At 45.7% G+C, this 25,212-nt stretch overlaps 1 protein-coding gene across 1 annotated transcript in view; it reads right to left on the reverse strand.

The window, feature by feature from the left end:
• Window positions 1-1,226: 1,226 nt before the first annotated feature.
• The window catches only part of efna3b (ephrin-A3b), a 39,739-nt gene continuing 15,753 nt past the window's right edge, over window positions 1,227-25,212 (reverse strand). Inside the window, exons 2-5 of the mRNA XM_036539608.1 lie at window positions 6,632-6,918; window positions 5,858-5,923; window positions 5,023-5,100; window positions 1,227-1,418 (exon numbers count right to left, since the gene is read on the reverse strand). Of these exons, the coding sequence (XP_036395501.1) occupies window positions 1,300-1,418; window positions 5,023-5,100; window positions 5,858-5,923; window positions 6,632-6,918 (550 nt within the window). The 3' untranslated portion in view covers window positions 1,227-1,299. The remainder of the gene's footprint in view (window positions 1,419-5,022; window positions 5,101-5,857; window positions 5,924-6,631; window positions 6,919-25,212) is intronic.

Consider the following 25,212-nt stretch of genomic DNA (forward strand, 5'->3'; position numbering starts at 1 on the left):
AGTCTATAGACAATACTATGGTGCATTACTGGTATTGAATGCAGTCCTGTAATATACAATAGAGAACTGCTGTTAACTTGTACATATACTAAACCTTACAGATCACTGTTGAAAACTGTGCTAAAGAATGTTGGACCGTGGTCACTCTTGTATCAGTACTGACTGTAAGAGTTGAATGGAGTCTTCTCCATGGTACAAAAAAGTACAGTACGGTAAGCCATGTTAAACTCAGGGAAACTTTAGCCAAGCACGCTTTGTCCTGTCAAACTTCATAATACTCTTCCCCCTCTCATCTGTGTCACACTCCACACACACACCAAGTTTCAAGGGCTCCACCTCAGTGATAACATTTTCATTATTTAGTCATTTTCATACATTTTGCTTCCTCTTATTTCACATCAAGGTCCTGTAAAATGACAAAACATTCCGGTCAGAACTGGTATAACCCGGTACAGCCCAGCTCAGACAGGAACAATACCGTATTCATTTTCACATTCACAGCCAGCTCTGATTTGATCCAGCTGAGAGAAACAGAAGGCAAGGATCCAGTCCCTTAGGCAGAACTGGGAAATGATCCCACAGAAGGAGTCAGCCAATCAGTTTCCAGAAGGAGCCTTGTGTGTCCAATCATATCCAAGCAGGCACCTCAAATGTTGATTGCGCGTTTCCAACAGGTTCTGACAGCAATCCGGTATGTTCATTTTTCAGCATTATGTCCACCTTCCCCAACATACATGTCGTGGGCTGTATACATGTTTCAACTCTCATAGTACGTTGATACATGTATACAACTTGTATGTACATCTACACATGCATGTCATAAGTTGCACATGCATCTCAACATGCGTGTCGAATACAAATCTCAGCACTCGCGTAAGCAATAACACGCATGTACCGATGTGCGCTGCATGTAGCGTGTTACTCATGCGACCTGTTCGATCACGCATGATTCGTTTTCTGCCTCTCTCGCGTCCTCTCAATCTGTCTGCTTCCCCTCATCCCGTCGTCCATTATTGAACACCAAATGCTGCTTTACATGTCAGTGATAAATCAACAACAACGCTTGGCTGTTTCACATTACGCAGCCGCCTCTTCCTTCTGTTTCGTTCGGTCGTTTTTGATTCTCTCTTCTGATTTGTCCCGCATGTGTGCTGCCCCACACCCCCCCCCCCCCCCCCCCCCTCCCCCCCACGTCTCCTTTCTCCGTGTCCATGTGTATGTCTCTGCTCCGCCCACGGGCCACCCCGAGCGCGCGGTGCCAGGGCTTGCTGGTGCGACGCGGCTGAGGAGACAGGGGTGCTAGGAGATGGACAGGGCGGCGAGGAAGAGCGTCGCCACGGTGAGCAGCAGGCGGTCGCGGGATGGACTGCTGCCGCTGATGCTCTTCTCCAGCTTGGGGATTTCAGGGTTAAATTCATCTAAGGAGCGGGGAGGGGGGGGGGGAGAGAAAGGAGACAGTGGTTCATTCTCACTGCCATGCTCACACTCACTGGTCTGGGAGTGTTGTGAGCCTGGTCTGACACTGTTGCTCATTTTAAACTGAATGGATACACTTATGTTCTGCTGTGATGGAAGTCGCTCTGAATAAGGGTGTCTGCTAAAGGCATGTAATGTAATGTAAAGTGAGAAGGAAGGAAGCTAAAAAAATAATGTCCAGTCAACACAGTGGCTGGTGTACTTGCTTTGAGCAGTGCCAGGCTGGATGCATGGACACGGTAATACACTGACGCTGCACTAAGAGAGAGAGAGAGAGAGAGGAGGGAAGGTCACTGAAACACAGGATGGCTGCCTGGTCATTATGGAGCATTAGCACTGAGACAGAAGGGAAGTGCAGCTCAGCACCATGGAGACATGTATCGACAGACACTGTGCTGTGGCACATTTAAACAGCACTCAGAGCGAGTGAGGGAGAGTGAGGGAGAGAGAAGGGGAGAGGGACAAATTACACCAGCTCATGTCTCCAGGATGGCAGCACTGGAGTCCAAAGCATTCTGAGACACACACAGGTATCTGACAGGAGAACAGGGTCTGGTCGAGCCATCTGAGGAATTTTGTTTTGTCTAGCTGTCAGAGAGAAAATCCAACGTAACCGGTCTGGCAGGGGCGACCGTTCCCCAACCTCAAGGCTGGGGCCACACAAACACATTCTTCTGACTTGCTGAGTGCTGAGTATATGTGTGTGTGTGTGTGTGTGTGTGTGTGTGTGTGTGATGCAGACACTCCCATTTACACACACTTGTCCCCCTGATGGCAGGGTGTGTGCCTTCAGCCTCATGATATCCCTCAGCAGAAGTGGGTTCAGCCCCTGGCGTCCCAATGTGACAGTGTCCCAATGTCCCCCAATGTGACATTGCCAGTAACTGAGGGGGAAGAGTGGAGTGCCCATTGTTAGCTGTTCTGTTAATATGTACCAGGATCTCCCCTGAGATCTGTAGGACTTGGCATATGGCCTTGGTGTGATTGGCAGGAACCCTGGGAAACATGCAAGTCATGTGACTTCCTAGAACACAGAGAGCAACAGGATGTACATGCTTAGATGTCACACAGTTGTCTGCGGGTTTTTTTGTGTGGTAAATTCTCATGTCACCTAGAGTTCATATTAAGTCATTGAGACTGTTCTACTTCACAGATTATGTTATGTTGCTTGGCAGGAGTGTACTCCACTCCAGGTGTTTTATGTATTTGAACACAAAGTTCCATTGTGTACAATACCAGGGATGTCATTTCTTGTGTATTTCAGTAGTTTTTGATCTACAACTATTTTGTGTAATAGAAGTAAGACATTTTCCCCCAGACAAAGTTACAGTACAAATGCAGTGGTTCACAAGCAATGTGGACAGGTAATAGTGCCTGTCATTTCTATTACTGCATAGTACCACATTTGTGTGGCAAGCTGTGTTTGACCCATTACTGGCCCAGACCAGCTTGGTTCTGCTACTGAAGCACAAACTTCAACAGCTGAAATCTCTCCCATGCAGTCCCAAAGGACAGATGTTTCAAAACTACAGCATCACCACTGATGGAAACACCAGAATCAATTTGTTGGATAAAAACAATAAAAATTGTATACAACTGACTGTGGATTTAGAACAAAACATTTAGTACCAAGGATTTTCACTGAGCCCAGCCTGAAAAGTCTTAATGATCCTGACGTGTATCCGGGGTTTGGACAGAGATTAATTGGGTGCTGCAGCCATTTAATGGAACTGTTGTGGAGCAGAGTGTCTCAGTTTAACAAAGCAGTCAGCTGCTGCTCTCAGTGCAATATCAGCTAAAGGGCACAGGAGTGAAAGCGGGGGATGTTCTCTTTTGAACTACCATCAAAATTGTGTCACACGTTCATCCTGAGCCGTCTCAAAACGGCTCGTGTGACCAAAACTACACCGCCATGGCCTGAAATCAAAATGAATCAATGAGTCTTGCTCACTTCTTCCTCCATCAATTTCCTGGCTCTTGAAACAGAATGGTGGCGACGGCATGCGCCTCTGTGGAAAGCAGGGGGCAGCAGACCACAGAGGGCTGTGTCACTCTTCATTAGCCAGCTGGGATGCTCATCCACCAACGGTGTATGAGTTGCTCTTTCCATTAGATGGGGACTTTGCTTTTAGTCCCATCATTGTGAACCACAAAACTGTTTACAAGAGCCATAAGCCTTCCAAGAAAGTATGGGATCAATGTGGCCTCTGTGTGTGTGTGTGTGTGTGTATGCGTGTGTGTATGTGTGTTAGTGGTGGTGGTGGTGATGGTGGTGGGGGGGGGGGGGGGGGGGGTTTCTATGATGATTAATTTGTGACTCGTCGCTAATATGCACTGTGCTCTCTCTCTAATGGGTTCCTCCGCTCCGCTGAGAAAGCTCTGTCAACATCGTTGCCCTCCTGTCATGCCATTAAAGCTGGGTGGAAATTGAATTTGAATTTGAGAGAGCAAGAAAGAAGGGGGGGGTGCATGATTCGATACAGACACTGATTCGACACAGCAGTGCCTTGACATTGCACTGTGAGACAGAGAGAGAGAGAGAGAGAGAGAGAGGGACGGTGAAAAAGAGACACAGCCTTGTACAGTGTTATGCCTTGCTGAACCTCATGTCATGCTAATCAAACAGACCTGAATTGAGCTGAGAGAGGGATAGAGGGCTCCACTGGCCTGTGTTAAAAAATCATTATGATAATGTTCCTTATTACCAATGTGCTGTGTAATGGAAAAAATGCCCCGGCTTGTGCTGAACGGTTAATGGGCTCCGTCACTCACGCCAGAGGAGCTCCTCAGGAGAGGAGAGGAGACAGAGGGGCACAGAGGGCGGCACAGACAGGTGAGCAGGCCCCACACAGCCTGCTGTACAGCGCTGGGTGACCGCTGGTTGTCCAACGGATAAAAAGGGAGGCATAATGCCAGACTGATTTCCCTGGTAACTTCTGTGAGGAGTTCAGAGATGACATGCTCCTCAGTTTATGACAAGGCGGCTGTGATGAGGACATGCTATCTCAGGATGGGCTTTGTTGCGGTGGCCATCCGACGCCTTAACCTTCACCGTGCAAGTCTGGCCACTGAAAATAACCCTGTAGTCCTGTACCTTTAATTTAATTCAGACTTTTGTTCCTCTCAGCTGAAGGCCTGTACTGTTCATTGTTTGTGTGCCTATACTTCCACGCAAGTAATGGCTATTGATCTTTCTCTTAGAAGGACAATAAAGCGAAATCTGAATCTGAAAAACACCATAGAGCTTTATGAGCTGGCTAAAGATCAGTATTTTGTGTTGTGCTAAAGGGATGGGGGGGATGGGGAGGATAAACACTACACAACTGGAACATTTTGTAACATGCAGTACATTTAACACTACTGCTTTGGCAGTTGTTTGCCATGGCAACGGGTTAGCATTGTCATGTCAGTGAAATTTTTTCCTGACTTTGAGGGAGGGGCTCAAAAGAAAAGAAAGAAAATAAGACAGAGGGACTCAGGAGGGGGCAAAAAAATAGGGAGAAGAAGGAGAAAAAGACAAGGGGTTGATGTGTGTTAGACACTCACCAATGTCATGGATTTTGATGTTGGGTCTGAGAGTGTAGTCTGGCTGGGTCGGTTGGGACTCCTCATCTGTGTCAGAGGCTGAGAATAAAGAAACAGGTTATAACACACACAGAATACCATACATTAATGCTACTGAGACAGACAAGTAATACAAAGTACAGGACATACGGTACAAGTAACACTACTGAGAGAAGTACTGCTTCACAACTCTGCAGGAGGTTAAATCTGTTTATAAAAACCTGTCAGTGAAACCGAGACATACAGCAAGTAGAGCAAGGGTTAAAATAATACAATACTGCACTCGCTAGCAAGCTGACTGGACAATACAGTATATCCGCTCTGACAGACAGAGAAAAGGGGGTTAAAAAAACACTAGCACTATGAGACTGAGTGGACACTAAAGTAGATTAAAACTGACATGGAGAGAGGGGTTAACACAATATATACCCACAGCAACGGAGCAACTGGACTCTGGGATAGATTAACAGTGACAGAGGGAGAGGGAGACGTGGGGATGTGAGCTTTCATCTCCAGGCCTGGTAAAAGTGCTCTGGTGGGGGAGTGGGGGGGGGGGGGGGGTGTAGGGGACGCTTCTGTGGTAAAAATAGCTCAGCATGTTAGCAGGACCACTGGTCCAGGGTTGTGCTAACCTCTACAGATCTCTACGGATGACCTAGCGCTCCACCACCCCCTCCGCCCGCACTGGCAGAGAGCTCCACACTGATGCCAGTCAGGAGAGGGAGGAGCCAAGAGACTAGAGAGGACAAGGGGTGTATCAGGGGAGGCGAGCAGAGGCTCGGTGTGCCCGACGCCGACGGTGGACAGGGAGACTCACTGGTGGAGCAGCAGACGTACACCTTCAGCCTCAGGCAGCTGCGGCCGTGGTGGTGGGTCGGCGTGGCTGCAACGACATGCAGACAAGTCAGCTGCGCGTGGATGCTAAATATACACCGAACGCGCAACACCTACGGGCCAGTACAATGAAATAAACAAGGAGCAGTGACACTGCACTAGGGCAAAGGGCAAACCATTGTGATCTGAACTGACTCACTCATACATAATAATTGTGACTCAAACACCCCTGGTGAAAGCAAGGTGAATTCAAAGGTGTGGTAGTGCTGTGCTAACATGAGGTGACAGGAACATTATAACTGATGTGATATAATGAAGAAAAAAAACAAAGTGTTCTATTAGATACAGACATAACATCTGTACCTAACAGGTAAACATGTGGCTTAATACAGTATAATGTAAAAACATGTTGCAATGTTTAACTGACATTTTCAATTGCTGGAACGCCAGGTATAGAATTGTACCACAGTAAAGGAAGTGAATATTATATATGTCATTGTGTAAAAGGATAAAAACACTGCAAATACTAATGCATGTGTAGAAACACATAACAACCAAATTAAACATGCTGTAACTACAAAGAAATCAGACATACCACTGCGCCAGAGGAAAGACAAAACATTGTACCATGTTATAATATAAACATGTTAGTAAGTAAAACCCAGGAAAATCGATATGTTAGTATACGAACTAGTGAAAGCCTAGTCAAACTCACAGATGTAGCTGTGCACATGAGTGAAAACACGGCGCTACTCACAGATGTAGTAGTACTCGTGGCCCACGTGGAACTCGTAGCCCAGGGAGAAGGCGCTATACCGCTGAAACTTCTCTGAGAACTTGATGGGCGCGTGGGGGGCGTGCGGGCGGTTGCACTCCCAGCGCTTGAAGCCCAGCTGCGGGTCGCATGTTCGGTAGCCCCGGTAGTTGACCATGTAGAGGATGTACTGCTCGCCGACCCCACGCTGGCTGTCGTTGTAGTGCGGGCAGTAGATGTCCAGGTAGTCGTTCACGTTCACCTGCACCGTGTAGCCCTCTCTGCGCAGACTGCAGGAGACAAAGAGTGGAGTTCTGTCAGCCTCAGCACGCTGCCGAACAGAACGCTACGGCGGAAAGCCATGTCAGAAAAACAGCACTATGAGCGGAATTATATTACATGAATGAGCCGAAGACCAACAGACAAAGGAATCTCACTTCACAGGAAAATAAAGAAATCATGAATAAATACCACAGAGATCCTAGATAAGAGTCTCAGAGGTGGAGAGCGAGGAGCAAGTCTTGTTTTCCTGTTCCTCTGACAGAAAAAAAAAAAAACACCAGAAATCCACACGCTCAGCGAGAGTATGGGGGGGGGGGGGGGGGGGGTTAAAGTCAGTCCCCATTCTGGCATCAATTAGCTGCCTATCCTACTGGGAGAGGAGAAACAGACAGCAGCCTCAGCTACTGAGACAGTGAGCAGATTCTGAACAGAAGCGCATCCCCCCTGCCCAGGGACAGCAAATCTGGCAAATGTAGCCTAATTTGTGAGTCCTGTTGAAAATATGAAGGACTGGATATGAGCGGTAACAATGGGAGTTGGATGCCTGAATCTGGGCATTGCATTGTGCCACAATGGAAAAGGTGGAAAGCTGCAGAGGAGAGGAAGGTCAAGGCCTCATCCTTGCTATCTAATCCTCCTGGCTGGCACGTATTTCAACCAACACGGTAAGGTCATAATATGATGCCATTTTAAAGTAAAGGCAATTAGTTAGTAGAAAGCGATAACATTGATATTGGCTGCTCGGGGATGGTTAACTGTGCCAGGCTGAACACGACGGGATGAAGGAAGGTATGAAAGTTTCTATCCTGTCACGTCACAGTCCTGACTGTACCGCATCGTATCCCGCTGCTGGTTTGTTTTAATAAGCCCCAGCAGTCACAAACCACTCCTGTCACACACACATTGCAACACGCAACGGGTACAGATGAGAGAATGCAGAGCGCTCTGATTCAGATTGATTTAGAGGCGGCGCGTCTCAGATAACTTAAAATGTTCAGCAGCTTGAGCACAGCCTGGAGACTGTCAGTGGAGAAATAGAGGCGCGCGCCCTGGAGCTTTACACTTAGACTGAGTGCGTCAAAACAAATCACACACCATTGTCCCCTCTCCCCACCGCTCGTACATCACTGTCGTTCCAAAAAAGCTGCTTCTGACAGAGAGAGATGGAGTTTTCCCGGCATCAATAACTTTTATTTTCTTTATGCTCAAAAACGGGATCGCATCTCTTAAGAAACAGTGCAGCCAAATTCAGAGCAGCATATGAAGCACCTCAGTGGCTGCAATGACACACAGGAGGCAGAGGGTGTCAGTAGTGTGATATTCCACAGAGCTGTACTCTCGCTCTCTCTCTCTCTCTCCCTCTCTCTCTCTCTCTCAGTTCTAGGTCACTTCTCCAGGGAGATTATTATTCAATTATTAAATGAAAATCGAAAATGCTGCTACATCTTTCTCCTTACCTGCCTCTATTTCCCCTCATTCTCTCTTTCTCAACACCTTGCTCTCTCCCATTTTCTCCTTCTTGTACGCCTGCCTCTCCCTTTAAATCTTCCCCCCTTTTTTCTCTCTTATCCACACATGGAGGATGTGATGGATGTGCACAGTATTTCTCTCCCAACGCTTGTCGCCGCATCCATCACCCCACCCTCTTCCTCATGACCCCGCCCATCAGAAATCAGATGAAGGATTTTTTTTTTTTTTTTTTTTTGCAGCTTTGCGAGGAAAAAAAAAATGAGACGCTTCAAGGGAACTATATTTTTATGTATATATATAAAGAGAGAGTAAGGCAGATGGGGAGAGGGAGGAAAAGGGGGAGGGATAGTAAGAGAGAGAGAGAGAGAGAGAGGGAGAGAGAGATGCCGGGAGAGTAACAGATGCAAATGGCGAGAATATGCAGAGGGAGAAAAGGGTTAGGGGGCCTCAGAGAGAAAAAGGAGAATGCAGAGCCGGGGGTAGTACAGGATGAGGGGGGAAGGAATGGTGGGCAAAAATGCCACGGTAGTAACCTGAGAAAGGATACCTTTTCCTACCATACCATATATTCCCATTCTATTAATTCCGTAAATAAAAATACATGTTTGCATATTTTACGGATTTTTTAAAAGCTCTGGCATCACTGGGGCACTCCTGTTAAAGATACAAGGCTTTTTTTTAATTAAAATCGAGGAGGACGGGAAAAAACTATATATGTTTTTATTTTTTTCTGAGACATGGAAAAGGGGTGTAAATGTTGAGAGGAAAGGGGGGGCAGTGTGACTTTAGAGGGAGGGAGTGGGATTTTAAAATCAAAAAGAGCGAAAGGGGACATGGGGATAGGGGATGAGAGGAAAACATATGTATACAGAGGAAAAAACAGAGGAGATAGAAAAAAATGACAGAACAAGAGAGTGAGCATGACTATTTTTAAACCCAACAAGGGAGAGAGCAAGAGAGAGAGAGAGAGAGAGAGAGAGAGAGAAAGAGGGAGAGAGAAGGAGAGAGCAAGAGAGAGAGCAAGGCAGAAAGAAGGAAAGAGGGAGAGAGAGAGAAAGAAAGAGCAAGGGAGAAAGGGAGAGGGGGGGAGAGAAAGAGAGAGAGAGAGAGAGAGTATAGCAGTCTTCCCGGGGGATGTACTGAAGTGGAAAATAAATGAAGTGATGTGTTGCACTCTCTCTCTCTCCTTCTCTCTCTCTCCCTCTCTCTCTCTTTTGTTGTCTCATCACCAATTTCCTTTTTAGTGAAGGATGCTGAGCTAGTTAGTAAAGACAGCAGGATCTGATGAAAGAGGGGAGAGGAGGCAGAGAGAAAGCAGAAGAGGGAAAAGGGTGCTGCAGTACAAACTTCCATCAACAGAGGCTGCTAAAAATACTATACATCACAATACTGTACAAAAACTAACATCAAACGCAGGAACATCAGAGGCACTATGTGCTAAATGAGAGACTACTGAGATTTCCATTAGTAAAAGCAGCCAATGCTCCTCGCTCCTTTTTCAAAGACTGCTCTCTCCTTTCTCTCTTTCCTCCCTTCCTCCACATCTTTTCTTCTTTTTTCCTCCCCACCCCCCTCTCTCTCTCCCCCTCTCCCAAAAACATTGTGTTTTTTCTCTAAATTTCCCTCCCCTCAACCTTCTCGTCTGTAAATAATACTGGATTATCATCCATCTAAGCACGTTTGTATTGTCATTATAAGGTGGCAGTCAGGACTGTAAACAGGGAAGGACACCAGGAGCTCAGTGAAAGAGATGCTGAATCAGGCTGAGAATAAGGGGGTAATGGCAGCTAAGGCAGGATCAAAGAGGGGGTTTGGGATCATTGTGTCACTGTGTTACAACAGTCCCCTCAATTAAAGAGACACCAAATCGGGGGAGACTGCACAATCAACGCACAAAGGGAAACTGAAACCTCTGTTAATGAACACCTTCCTCAGGTTTAATGAAGGCATCTGCCCAAAAGAGAAGAGCGCATAGCCATGTAAAAAAAGCCCCTGAAAACCAAACGCTCCAAATCAGCATAAATATCTTATCTGACAGGACTCTCACAATGAAAGTGAGCTTTTAAAATGACTTAGATAACATTCAACTGCAATTCAAAGCAGCTGCACATGAAAAAAACAGTTTTTTTGCTTGTGCCTTTCCCCCTCTCTCTCTCTCTCTTTAACACAAATAGGCTTTATTGGCATGAAAAAGACACTGCATTGCCAAAGCGTTTAGAAAGCATAAATGCTAATGTCTGACAACTAAGCCTCATATATAAAATAGCACTATTTTTCCCAGCCATTCTGTCCTTTCATTTATTCTAACCTGAAACAAAGCCACATTCTCTGATGAATAGAAATGATGTCCTTTATCCTTCTGATGATACAGGACTGCCCCAGCTTCCCTCTGGAACTCCGAACACCATTTAACGCCCTCAGTGTGGGCACGCCCTTTAAACTCCCCTATTCCCCACCTCACTCTCCTGCTCACACACCCACTCCCACTCACCCTGCTTCCCCCCTCCCTCCCTCCATCTCTCAGCAGAGACAGTGGTGAATTATTGAAAGGTTATTAAATTCAGAAACATCACTCGGCCGCAGGCTTTTACACTGACTCAACATGTACTCACACACACACACGTATACACACACGCGTACATATACACACACACACACAAACACACGCATGTACGTACACACACACACACACACACACACACAGACCATGGCACACTGAGTGTCACACAAAGCTGAGGAAACACTAAGGCCTCCTTAATATTTTGCATAGAGGACCACACAGTACATGTGCATACTCAAGTACACACACGCACACATGAACACCCCTTTTGAGTGAGACAGTGACTCTAACACACCTTATTCCTTCAGCTAATCCTTCAGCATGGAAAGCTGTATTCATTTTCAGTGTTTAGTCTATGGAGGTTTCAACCACCTGGTATCACGTGCAAAAAACACTAGAATGAGATCCAGTACATCACTTAGGCTCAAACCATGAGTGTTTTCCATGGAAGCTGAATGGCAAACATTATCAGAAACACACACCATAAACTTCAAATAAAATATAGCTCGAATATGAATAAATGAATATTTAATCAAACCTTAAAACACACTTCCTCCCGAAAATCTCTCAACTTAAGCAGTAAAAGGACTGCACTATCATGAAAGCAGTGTAATGACATAATTTGCATTTTGCAGTGGCATGCAAACAGTATATGGCGTCATGTATGCTATAATTGGACAGATATATTGGCACCAGATGAAAATAACTTGTTCAAGGGCAAGTCAATAAGACAAAGAAATGCTATGTTTTTCTTTAAATAAATGACTGATTTTACCACATTGTGCTTGATTGCAGGCTAAGGACATTTTCCTAAGTTTTAAACAATAACTTGTCAGCCATTAAAAAAGAACACGGTTCAACATTCTTAAATGAATACAGCATGATGAGAGTGAGAACCGAAACACAAACATTATTTTCTCTTTCCTGTAAATGGTAACCAGTTCAACGGCCCTGCTGATTCCACAGTTTGCGATTGCACTCTGGGACGCTCTCGACACGCAGTAAGTAGACTGTCTCTGAGCGATGACAGTACTTTTTCCCCCCGCTGAAAGCTGTAGTTTTCGAAGTGCACCACTTGTCTCTTTTTTTCTGAGGTTCCTCACTGGTGAGAGTGCAGAAAAGCGCACGCCACGACGAGGTGGCGGTCAACTCGAGCTGCCCTGACAAGGGTCATGCGCGTGGGCGGGGCATCGGACCTGTGGTGGGCGGAGCTCCAGGCAGGGCGGACGAAGTCAGAGGTGCGTGGGTGTAGAAAAGCATGACAGCGTGCGGGGAGGTTAACACAAGTGACCACGCATCCACTGCAGTGTTTTGAAATGCGCCCCGTGGATTGGACTGAACCTGCTCCCATGCACACTCCGCCGGGCACACGCAGTGCACCGCTGCTTTAGACCACCACGATTCTCTGTGTCCTGGGATGATTTAACCTTGAGGGCAGCAGGTATTTACAATAGGAGGGAGCAGCAAGTAATCTGTTCCCTGTTATTGTGAACACGGTGCATCTATTAGCCTTGGCCTGGAGGTGCCTGAATGCTGCCTCAGCCCAGAGACCTCACTGTTGAGATTTCAGGTGGTGGAGATTGGATTTATCACAGCGCAAACTGTAAATAAAATGGATTTATGTGCAGTTTTAAAGTCTGTTCATCCCATCTTTAGAGTATGATAATAAAAAACACACGCACCAGCATACGGTCACACACATACGCTATACAATCAGCACTAGAGATGCAACGCAGACTCTCACACTGACACAATGAAAAAGGGGTAGAAGGAGAGATGGAGTGAAAGACAACATAATACAGAGACAGACACAGTGAGGGTAAAAATGGCATGAAAAGATGTGGGGCATACACACACACACACACATGCACATGTGCCCACACTTTTCAGAGACATCATTTCAGAACCCTCACAATCTATTGTGGGCTGCTCCATCACCTCACATCTTTGCCTGGCTCACAGGGAAAGCATGTTTCACTGAGAAGCTTTGAAGAAGACTGAACAAAGCCCACCTCTTCTTTGTGGCAACATCTATGACGTTGCCAGACTCCCGCTTTTTAACATTGAGTTGTCCAAAACACGCATGGTGCTGCGTGAAACCACTGCTAACTCCTCAAAACTTCACCGGCACGAGAACGCCCGCAATCCTTCAGAATTCCAAGATTCCAATGTTCACCTCAACGGAAGCAACCGGTAGAACGCTCTCACGAATCTCCGCACCGCAAAAGCCGCACAACGAGGCAGGAAGAAAGTATGACCACCCCGCGAATAATTCATTTGCACGTTCTATTCATGCTGTAAAGGTCTGTGCCACACAAAGCAACACAGCAAACGGAGTCCACACAGCGCTGTCTCATACGCAATTATCGAGGGCAGCAGCTGATGTACAAAACACTGATACACATCAACATAAAACTGCTGCATAGACCGCTTTTGAAGAAGTGCTCACACTAGCAGAACACAACACAGGCACACTATTGCGCCGTCATCACTTGCTAAGGAGAGGGCAGTGACAGTGTTGCTCCTCGGAGCTGGAGGGGGGTGACACCATTTCCACCGGCCTGTGACCCAAACCGGATCATCGAAACGCTAAAAATAATATAGGCAATATTGGAGGACAGACATCGATTCGCACGGGACTTCATTGTTTTGTTTGCCCTCTTTAACCATGGAGAGCCTTGTGCACTCACAAGAGTAAATACCTGCCCTAAGGATCCAGACTATGACAAATAAGATGCTTAATTCAAATGTCAGTGCATGGCATATAATGGAAGGCCCGATATGCCGCTTGAGCATTGCGCACCATTGTCGGGGTTCAGTATAGAAATGTAGCGCTGTGTTTACACCTGCCCAAGTGCTAATGTAAACCCAGTATCAGGCATTTTTATTGTGGTGTTCTGAAAAGAGGAATCGGGATGTTCACATGCTGTGCTACACGTTCCCATAAATAAAGAGCTCAGGAAAGAAAGGCCTTTGTTTTGAAATATTTACAGACTACGAGAAACAAAGCAAAAAAGGGGAAAGGTATAGAATATTAATTTGATAAAAGCTGCTTTTATTACGTCAGGTTTTTTGCACTGTGCTGGATGAGGCTTCCCCAACCCCCCCTGAGAACGCACAGAGCTCCTTAATAACCCGCCGCACCCGCATGGGTGGAGGTGCCAGCTAGGGTGATCCTCCGCGGGCGTCGTTGAGTGTGGCGCCACTGAACTCCCAGCAAGGTCAGCAAGGTACATTCTCACACGGTCGGCGGGGGAAACCTCATTTATTGAAGTATTGATGTAGCTAATTACCTAACACCAAACCCTTAATTTCCTGAAATGCGCAGGTTTAAACACATTCAAAAATTATATATATATATATATATATATATATATATATATATATATATATAATTGTTGAACTACACCTGAGTTCTTATTGCTGTGCTTTCAATTTCATTACTGCCAAAACCCAGCTAGAATTCTGGTATGGTCAGAGTAATCAGTGGAGACGAAGCACCAGTCAAAATGATGTAGAGGAGCAGCGTAATCACTTCATCACTAGTCCCAATCAGTTTCCATGTTTCCTACACTTTCGAGCTAAGCTTCCACTCACACTGTAAATAGCATGCCCTGACAAAAAAAAATGTCTGAAATTTGCAACTACTTTGACACGTTGTATTACAAGCTGGCACATAGGGGTAGATTACCTCTGACACCGCTGGCATGTATCAGAGATCAGATACACCTGCAAAAATTCAATAAAGACCCAAACAACTACTTTCATCAGCTCCAAGACAGTGTTCTGGGCGAGGGACACTTAAAAGTGCCCAGAGAGACCACAGAATAAGTAAAGTAACTGTGATGAAGAACTCAATGCAGTTAACAATGAGAGAGAGAGAGAGATGGAAAGAGAGAAATATGAGAGACAGAGAGAGAGAGAGAGCGAGACAGAGAGAGGGAGTCAGACTGAGGGAAAGACATACAGAGAGGGGGTGGAGAGACAGAAGGAGGGAGAGGAACAACAGGAACAGCCAACAGAAAATTGTGTGACCCCTAAATCTAAATCATCACACCCCCACAGCTGCGTGGCCCCGCTCACCATTCCCCACACACACCAAAAGAGAAAAATCTCGTTAAGGGAGCCATTTTAATTAGTGTTAATTACTGCAGACACTCGCTTCGCTGTCAGATTGTGTCCTGACTGTCGCTCTCTTTTAACTGATATCAGAAGCAAGGAGAGAAGGAGAGAGAGAGAGAGAGAAGAGGGAGGCTCAAAACGCTTGTAAAAATGCAATTACATGTAAAAAAAGTATAAATAGAGATCCATATCCAATGACTTCCAGTTTGATGTTTTTTATCTTGTTTTTACACATGGGCCTATTATTTTTTATTTTGTAGCCCATATGGCTAGGTGTTGGCAGGAGTTTGGGGCATGCCATACCAAGACAGCCTATTTAGAATTTCAATTGGGATAGGAAAGGTGGGAGGGAGAGAGAGATAGAATGAGGAAACCAGAAGGAGGGACCAGATGAGAAGGAGAGAGATAGAGGAAGAGGGAGAAAGAGAAGGAAGGAGGGAGAGATGAAGGCAGCGATCCAAAGAGATAAGGAGGGAAGGAAATGAGAAATTCTTTGCAAAAAAAAAACAGATTAAGATATTTTGCATAGAGTTAGATGACAGGGAGGAAGAGATGGGGGGAGGGAGAGGAGAGGAAAGTAGGAGATAATTGCAGAGATCAGGAAGAAAGAAATGACATGTACACATTAACAGCGAGAGAGAGGACTCGTGCGTCCAAGGAGAGAGGGAGTAGACTGGCAGCGTGAAAAAGAGAATGAAGAAAGAGGGAGAGGGAGTGAGAAGGGGGGTGAGAAAGAGAGAGAGAGAGAGAGAGAGAGTGACAGGGTGGGGGGCTGGATGAGCTAGAGGCCTTCACACCAGCTTGTGATCCTTCCAGTCGCTGTTGTTTCTGCCATTTGAGAGCTTTGCTAACACAATGTCCTTGTCACACCTATAAAGTCAGTCTGAATAAGAATCGGTTAGACGCCTTTCTTCCTCCAGAATCCATTCCCTCTTCTTACTCTCCCCTCCTTCTTCTCACTCCCTCTCTTTCTTTCGCTCTGATCCATTTTTGGGTCTTTTACCTCCATCACTTTTGACATCTCTCCCTCATTCTTCTTCCCTCCCTCGGCCTCCCTCATTCTTTCCACTCCGCTTTCATCTGTTCCCACTCCCATTTCTCATTCGTTTCCCCTGCAATCTGTTCTCCTCCCCTCCACTTCTGCTCATTCCTCCTCTTCCTCTCTCCATTTCCATCACGTTCATTACTCCATCTCTCTCGCCCGTCCCTCTTCCTCCATCCTTTCCTCCTCTTTAACCCTCCCTGCCACCCCCAAACCTATCCAACACACACACACATACACACACACACGCTGATATTAAATTTTCATTCCCTGCAGCTCAGGGAGAAAAAGGCTGACAGCTGACAGGGGGGAGGTAAGGAAAATAAACAGAGAGAGAGAGAGAGAGAGAGAGAGAGACAGAGGAAGCGGGTGTGTGTTTGTGTGTATGTGCAGAGTGCATGAATGAAGTGTTCCAGGGAGTGTAAGATGGACAGGGAAGCAGGCACATGCGTGCCGTGATGCGTGTGCATCGATACAACAGGCACTGTAAGTCTTTGAGTCTTTGCAGTGTTTGTGTGCGGGGGGGGGCTGTCGGGGGTGTACACTGTGATCCTGCTGTAGAGCTGTGCGTGTAGTGCAGGTGAAGTTACAGCCACACGCTGCACTGTGCGGCACGAGTGTGAGGATTACAAGCACAGACAGCAGTCAAAATGAAAGTGATGTAATAGGCAGTGTGAATATAACACCACGGATAGAGATATGGACAGGAAATATGCTGTTGTTAATGAAGTGTGCATTGCATATAACGCCTGTTGTGAGTATAGCCTCTGCTGTGATGGTTCATGAAACATTTTCCTTCTGCTGACGCGGCACGATTATTAGTGTAGACACTGTTATTTACGCACACGTTGCCAAAGGAGCACCCGACACCTCCACATTCACCATACAAGCTTTACACACACACACACACACACACACACACAATACATGGCAGCACTTTCTTCCGCCTAACACCCCAACACACACAGGCACACTGTGACAGTGACTGAGTGATTGACAGCTGTCGCCATCATCTGGGGAGGCATATTGACTTGGCATGGCAACCGCAATCATGAGCGGGAGAGATGGAGAGAGAGCGAGAGTGACAGAGGGTGGAAGACAGGGAGAAAGATGTGTCACGGGAGAAAGTGAACTTGAAATGAAAAACTGAAACAGAGACAGATGGAAGGACACAGATAAGGAAAGAGAGACAGATGAGGAAACTAAGGGTGGAGAGAGAGGGAGAGAGAGGGGGAGGGAGGGAGTGAAAGTGGAGAAGAGAGTGTTCCACTGACTGGCTGTCTGCTCTGACAAAGTCTCCTCATGTTTGTTGGGTGAGAGAGCCGACCACAAGATAAAATATTAACGTGGAGCTCCCCTCTCTCTTTGTATGAGCCTGTGTAACATAAGACATCTGGGAACACACACAGGACACAGGGTTAATGGACACACATACATATACGCTAACTTAGACACAGACACAGTGTAAATCTGTGTGCAAGTTTCCGATTGACACCCGCCACATTGCCACCCTGTGTTGCCGCTTTCAAATGTGCCATTAAGAAAGGTATACCTCACAAAGGCATGCCGAGGCGCATCGTATTAACACACACACATACACTGACCTGAGTACTAGAGTGTGTGACCTCCATACCACGATCTTAAGCATATTAAAGTAAAGTATCGCAAGAAGACGAGCTAACTCACAGATGGGATGCATACCCATAAACCTTCTGACACAGGGCTCACAGGCACTCTATAATGCCCACCATCACCCATAGACCGACACCAACTCCATACACTAAACCCAAAACTTGATCAAACTTTGAATCTGAAATCTTGTCCAACGGTTACCTTAAAATAAATGCTGGCTCAAATACGACATAATCATCTGGCTTCAAATGCAAAAGAAAAACCTGCTACTAAATGAACCACCTGTGATGGCATGAAAAGCAGAGACCCCTTAATGCCTGTGTGATTCCAGTGAGGCAGCCAGTCAGATTGGATTTGGGAGGAATCTTTTGACTGATGAGGGGGCCACAGGGTCACATCTAACTGGTGGTGGACTCAGGTAGTCTTAGGTAAGGACCGTGGGGCTGGCCGTTTCCATCGCAGGCTGGTAAAAACGTGGGACAGAAGGATTCAGGTAGACGCAACAGGAACTCGAGGGATACATCTATCTATCTATATCTCTCTCTGTATATTTATAGACTATGCAGGTTTGCAGCTGTAAGGATAAGACAGAAAGCGACAGAGAAAAAGAGGGAGAGAGAGACAGAGCCATTCAACGATGAAGAAGCATTAACCCCCACCAAGACACACAGCTATCCCCCCTCGGGAGCCAAGCACAAACGAGTAAAATGGAGGGATGACAGACAGGAAGAGGCAGGGGCATTTTCCCCAGAGAGAGCTGGCGCAATCATTCGCACTGATCCTAAAACAACAACATCCTTTCCGTCTCTCTCTTTCTCTCACTCTCTCTCTCCTGAGCTCTCTCCCATCCTCCACCCCTCCTTCCTCCTCTTTCTTCTGCCTTTCTAAGTCACTCTCTCTCTCTCTCTCTCTCTCCCTCTCTCTCTCTCTCTCTTTCCCTCTCTCTCTAGGGTGATGTGTACTATGACAGGATTCATTTTTGCTGTGCCACAGTCCAAAGAAGAGGAGAGAAAGCGATGCTCACTGATCAATTTCATATTCGGCCAATCAAAACTGGCAATCTTACAATCGCACACGGAGGGCCAACAGTGTTACACTGGTGCCAGTCCAACATTAAGTGCAGCCAGAGCACACCTGGAACTGGCTTTTTATAAGCGGACAAACAACATTAAAAAGGCTTATAAAAAATGATTAGTGAAAGGTGTTATTTGTGATATTGGCTGAAGGGGTGTTTTTACTGATATGATGGAATTTAAAAAAGGCTATGTATATTAAAATGTCTTGAAATGATTGGTTAAAGGTTTAACTTCATTTTTCACATTTCGCATTGGGTTGTCGTCACATTGCGTACTTGTAAATAATGATATGTAAACAAGCCTGCTTGTTATATACAGTTTAAATAAAATGGCTTTTCAACTCTCTGTCTCCTTCTCTATAACTTCCTCTCTCTCTCTCTCTCTTTCTCTCTCCATATCTGAGGATTCTGTGTCTTTTTGTGTTCAGTTTCCCTCTCCTCAGGTGTTGTTAGGTCTGACCTACAGCTTTCATATTGCAATTTCTTTCATTTTTGACAATCCATCCCTCCTTTCTTCCTGACTGAGACTCAAGAACAAATGGGTGAATAAGATAAATATTCAATTTTCTCTTACGTGTTTCATTTTTGGTATGAAGCACAAGAAAGAGAAAATAATATCCGTGTATGTTAATGCTAATATCATTTTTGGAGTAACAATACATAAATCAAACAAGGCTTACCAAGACGGACATGTAGTCATGAATACTGTTTCTGTTCTGTAGACAATGATAATTTCCAGACTGAAATTGGGACATTTTATAAAATGACTTGAAAGAATCCAAATTTGAATGGGCCATAACTTATGTACTTATTAATACCATATTGATGAGGAAAAAACTCATCAAACATACTATTTTCAGAAATGCTGCCGGAATTAATGAAATATAATGATTAAGATTGTCATGATGTGTTTGTGTTTTTTGAAAATGAGTATTTATTTGTTTTTTCAGATTTTTTAAATGGCTCTTTTTAATTATGTTAAAGAGCCTTTTAAAAGTCAGTCCATTCTTCTTTCTCTCTCTCTATCCATCCACCCATCTCTCTTTCATCTTCTGTCTCTGGACTCCATTCTTTTCACATCTCTCTCTCTCTCCCCACACGCCCCCCCCCCCTTCCCAACCCAAATTTAATTCATGACACGAGTGCTCCAGGGTTGCCAAAAGCTTTTAAAGCTGCACACCTTTGAAATGGAACACAGCATATTCTCCCTTGCCTCCCTCTTTCCAATTCAAATTCAAATTGAAAGCGGTCTTTACCGGCGTGACAGGAGTGCATGTTGCTGCCGGATTTCAACAGACTTAGAACAACCGTCCATTAAGGCGACAAATCTCCATCTCCGCGCACCCATAAAACCCATCTCGGTTTAACAAATGAGGGAGAGAATAAGAGGAACACCGGTGCTGACGTCAGTACCATTATTGGGAAATCTCACTTTCAACTATTTCTCACTGTATACCTCCCTCCTTGCCTCTCTCTCTCTCTCTCTCTCTCTCTCTCTCTCTCCCTCCTCCATCCCCCCTTCCTTACTCTTTCTCTCTGTTTCCGTTCCAGACACACATTAACCCCCCCCCATTCACAGCCCAGCAGGGAGTCATGTTCTTTAGAGTCACTTCACTGAACATTACTGACACACTGAGAGAGAGGGAAAAGGGGGGGGGGGGGGGTGAGGAGAACCAAGACAAACCAAAACAGTACATTATAAACAAAGGCAATTATTTTCCCTGTGTATTTTCCTTAACCGCACCGCTCCTGCTGCATTCTCATCTGAGTATTGTCTCATTCAGACAGCCTTCCGCGCACTTTAATTCTGTACCTCTGTCACACCCATGCAGAGAGAGATGGAGGAGAGGTGAGAGAGGAATGGGAATTCAGACAGACGGGGGGAAAAAGGGGGGGACGAGGCCACGAGACAGGGAGTCAGGAAGAAACGAGAAGGGGAACGAGGGATGAGATTAAGGGAGGGTGAGAAAAATAAGCTGGGGTTCCGGGACGCTGGTTTCTGCACAGCACTGTGCGTCCCCACATATTCAGCTGGCTGGCATTCAGACAGCGGTACAAGAATTAGAAATACCATACGGCCGAAGTGTCTCACAACCAAACACAATAAAAAGACACATAAGCGTTCTGCAAATGCAACACCGACATGTACAGTAACACACACAAAAACACACTCAAAAACCACCCACCCGGCCTCCCACAAAGGCAGGATGAAGCCAGAGAGTACGCGAGAGTGTTTCTCTGCATCAAAGCATCAGCGCATGTTTATTAGTCAGATTAGAGCAGTTCAAAAGGCTAATGCACACTAATAGATCCATGCTGTTTTAACACTGCCTGACACTACAGTCAATAGACAGCCGAGGAGCGGGAGAGGAGGCAGAGGAGCTGTGGAGACGGGAGGGGTGGAGAGCGAGGTGGGTGTGGATGGAGGTGACAAGAAACGGATAAAGAGCAAGTAAAAGAGCGAGAGGAAGGTGAGGGCAATTAGATGCTGCGCGTTTACCGAAGCAGACAGGAAGGGGAAGTGTGCCACACGCATGCTCTTCGACAAGAGGAAACAACGCCAAACGGCCTGCTACCGCCACCGCTGGAGATGTTGTTAAAGTTAACGCCATGATCAATTAACAATCATGTCTGCCCAGACTGTGTTGAGCACAGCCCCGGCCTTGGGGAAACTGTAACGATTCCAGCTGGTTGGACAGAGCCAGGACAGATATCGATTGCTCTGAAAATTTAAAGTCTGCAGGCCCCCGAGCTCAATCAGCCGCTATCTTGACAGTTTTCTCTAGGCCCAAATCAGCGTTTCACAAAGTCTGGGCGGATAACATCGAGAAGTAAGTGCGGGCCGCTATCAAGGCGACCTGTAACGGGCCTGTGAAAGAGCGAATGGCATTTCTTACTATGAAGCGCGAGTACTGAGATCAGCTGCTCTGCATGGGCTGGAATTATGCCTCTTTGGCGCAACAGCCCCCCCCATCGCTCCCCTTTTTCTCCTCCTCTCTCTGGCTCTCTGAGCATCGCATTCCATTGCATTGTCTAGGAGGCCCCAAATCCCCCTCTCATTGTGTCTGTTGGAGTCCTGAGAACACAGGAGGCAGAGGCTGGGGGGGGGGGGGCTGCAGGGAAGCAAGAGAAGAATGGCAGAGAGAAGGGTATGAAAGCCACAAAAGACGAGTCAGGGAGACAGAGGAAGGAGGACCGAGAGGGAGCACAGAGTGGGGGGTGGGGGGGTGGGTCCAGAGTGATTGAGAGATGGCAAGTGGAGGCCAAAGAGATAGAAGATGAGGAATAAGAGATGGAAGGGAGGGAGAGTGGGGGAGAGAGTCAGCAAAGGAGGGAGAAGTAACATTAGTCATTGTGATTGTGTTATTAGAGCCTGTTTGTCTCTGACCATTTTGACAAAGTGAGATAGTTTGTGCATTCCTCTCCTTCCCCTCCCTCTCTCTGTCTCGGGCGCAGAAATTCCACTCCCTCCCGCTCCCTCACTGTGCTATATCAAATTCAAATTTCAAATGGCCTTTATTGGCATGACAGGAGTGCCCTCGGGTTCCAAGAGCTTTTTGAAAACCATAGCTGTGATAATTCAATTCATTTCTAATCACTCCCACCGTTAAAAGAGAAAAGACTGAGGCATATAATCAGGGCTAGGACATAAAATACATCACGATCTCGTAACGCCCCCCCCCACACACACACACCCACCTTTTTCTACCCCCACATCTACCACCTCAGTCCTCCCTATCAGTATCACTCGTATTCCATCAGGCTGTAGTACCATTTATCACTCACTCATCACATGCTCTTACCCGCGGCCTGTGTGTGAGCAGTTTAACATTTTACACTGTAAACTCCATGCACCGCCGGATTTGTACCAGAGCAATTAAGGCTAATTACCTTGCTCCAGGGCTCAAATGTAGAGGGGTAACACCCACCTGGGATCTGACACCGTGATCCTCAGGTGCCAAGTCCCTCGACCGCCAGACCAACCTCTGCGGCAAATGAGGCCTGCTGGAGTTACAACCTTAACCCTTTCACTCTCTCGGCACGTCTCACCCCTCCTTTACACCTCTCCCGTGACTCCACCTCCGCCTCTCCCTCCCCTCCCGCTCTCCTTCTTTCCAGCGACTCCTTCCCTCTGTCTTCCACACATCATTTAGCGTCACTCTTTCACTCCAGGGGTTCCCTCAGTCACAGAACGCCACTGTGGCGCGGGCCGTCACAAAAGGATTTGCCGCCGTTGCGGGGGAGGAAAAAAAAAAAAAACGCTATACGATTAACTGGATGAAGAAGATTATCACAAAATAAGGTTTCGATTTTGCATCTCAAAAGTTTGATTTTATGTCCATAAGCTCAGAAAATTGGATTTGATTTGAAACCCCAACCCTCCCCGCCACCTGCTTCAAATCCTAACCACTGTCAGCTAACAAACAAAGAAAAATGGAGACTAACACAAAATCTCTCCCACTCCTCCTTCCCACTCATGGTGCAGAAGGATGACCATGGCCATTACTGCACTGTCACATGTAATTGATATTACTGATTACACTGCTGTATTGCTTGTTAATGTCATGCTTAATATTTCACAATTTGATGAGTGTGCAATCCACTGGAGGATTGCCTTGATGGACGACAGTGACAATTACAATATTGGTGTTCATATCGCTGTGCTGATTACCTTTTAATGTAATTGGCTCGGAATTTGCTCAGCAGTGCCTTGCTAGGAGATGGCGAGGCAAGGAACCCCGGCCAAACTTAATCATCTGAAATTGTGTTTTCTTTCATTTTGATACTTTTATATTGCGGAGCTAAGATCATTTAAAAAGCAATCTTTCCTTATGTATTCAATTTATTTGTTTTATTTCTTCATTACTCCATGTTGCGTTCACATAACTGGACAGACAATTTTGAAATAGCTATGAAGTTATAATGGTGCTCCAATAGCACAACAGATTGAATACCAAATGCACATTCATGGTTTCAGATGAAATTTCAGGTAGAAAAGATATTGGAATTGTAACACATTAATCATTCCTGTTGTTCATGCAACAATTGAAAATCATCTAAAATGTACCATGGATTAGTCATAAATATATTTAAGTTATAATTCATGTTTAAACATACATCATTTACAGTTTTGCAACTGACAAAGGCAATCGTAGTCAAGTTCTGTCTCGGGATTCATTTCAATATTTCAAGCTGTTGTTGAGAATGGAGAGAGGACAGAGGATGAAGCAGGTGGAGAGCATGCAAGGCATGGCTTGTTCCTGACCTATTCTACTGTCCCGTCCTGGGAATACAGAAAGATTTTCTATGAATTTATTCATCTTCATATAATACAGCACATTCTGTACTACACAGCTCAGAGACTTCAGGCTGCTGTTCATCACCAGTGTATCAGAAAACATCTGATGCTGTAAATCACCAGTAATTCTTTCAAAGCTTTACAAACGTAAATACTTGTCTGTGTGAGAGAGAGTGTGTGTATGTGTGTGTGTGTGTGTGTGTGTGTGTGTGTGTGTGTGTGTGTGTGTGTGTGTGTCTGTGTGTGTGTGTGTGTGTGTGTGTGTGTGTGTGTGTGTGTGTGTGTGTGTGTGTGTGCACGCACGTGTGTGTTTCTCTTGTACACGAGTGCACAATTCGTACATATACTGAATCAAATGGGAAAAGGTATGGCTGAAGTTAATTTGCATTGCACAGATGAATTCACATGCAAACATCCAGTCTGCCCCTCCGTTAATTTCATGATAATTAATCTTGGCTGTCAGAAAAGCCACAGTATTTTCTGGCTTAACTTCCACTATCAGAGAAAAGCCACTGCAATTAGTTGGTCATCTGAAACTGTACCTCCACAGAGATCCACACTCTCTCCAAGCCCCAACATTGTTACCCCTTTGCATTCTGGCTGTGGTCACACCTTCAGCAAGTCTGAACTTGTCTTTTGACCTTCCCCTCAGCCAGTTTGTCATTGCAGCACTGCTCTCACCCTCCGACAATGGGTCGTTGTCGAACACATTACTTTATTTTCTCGGGGCAGCATTTATTCGAAGAAAACCACGAAAAAAAAACGTGCTCTCTCTTAATGCTCTGTGACAGACAGTTGCATGAGAAAGTTTTACCTCCCGTTACACTGATCAGTTTTCTCACCGCGCCACATAAATCAAGATTTACAAAGTTACCACTTCTGTATTTCGGAGAATATGTGAGCAATTACTTCTTGTTTGCTCACATTTCATGCAATATATGCATTTAATGAAAATGGACATGAGGTATTGTCTGTTGGCAAACAGAACAGGGCAGTCTCTTCAAGAGTTATATAGAAAAATGTATGCTCCATACCCGACTTTGTTAAATGTTAAAATTGAATAGCCCGTAGAAAGGAAAACGAACGCATTTTAACTCAAGAG

This window comes from Megalops cyprinoides, chromosome 10, assembly GCF_013368585.1.
Source record: "Megalops cyprinoides isolate fMegCyp1 chromosome 10, fMegCyp1.pri, whole genome shotgun sequence".
Classification (NCBI taxonomy): domain Eukaryota; kingdom Metazoa; phylum Chordata; class Actinopteri; order Elopiformes; family Megalopidae; genus Megalops; species Megalops cyprinoides.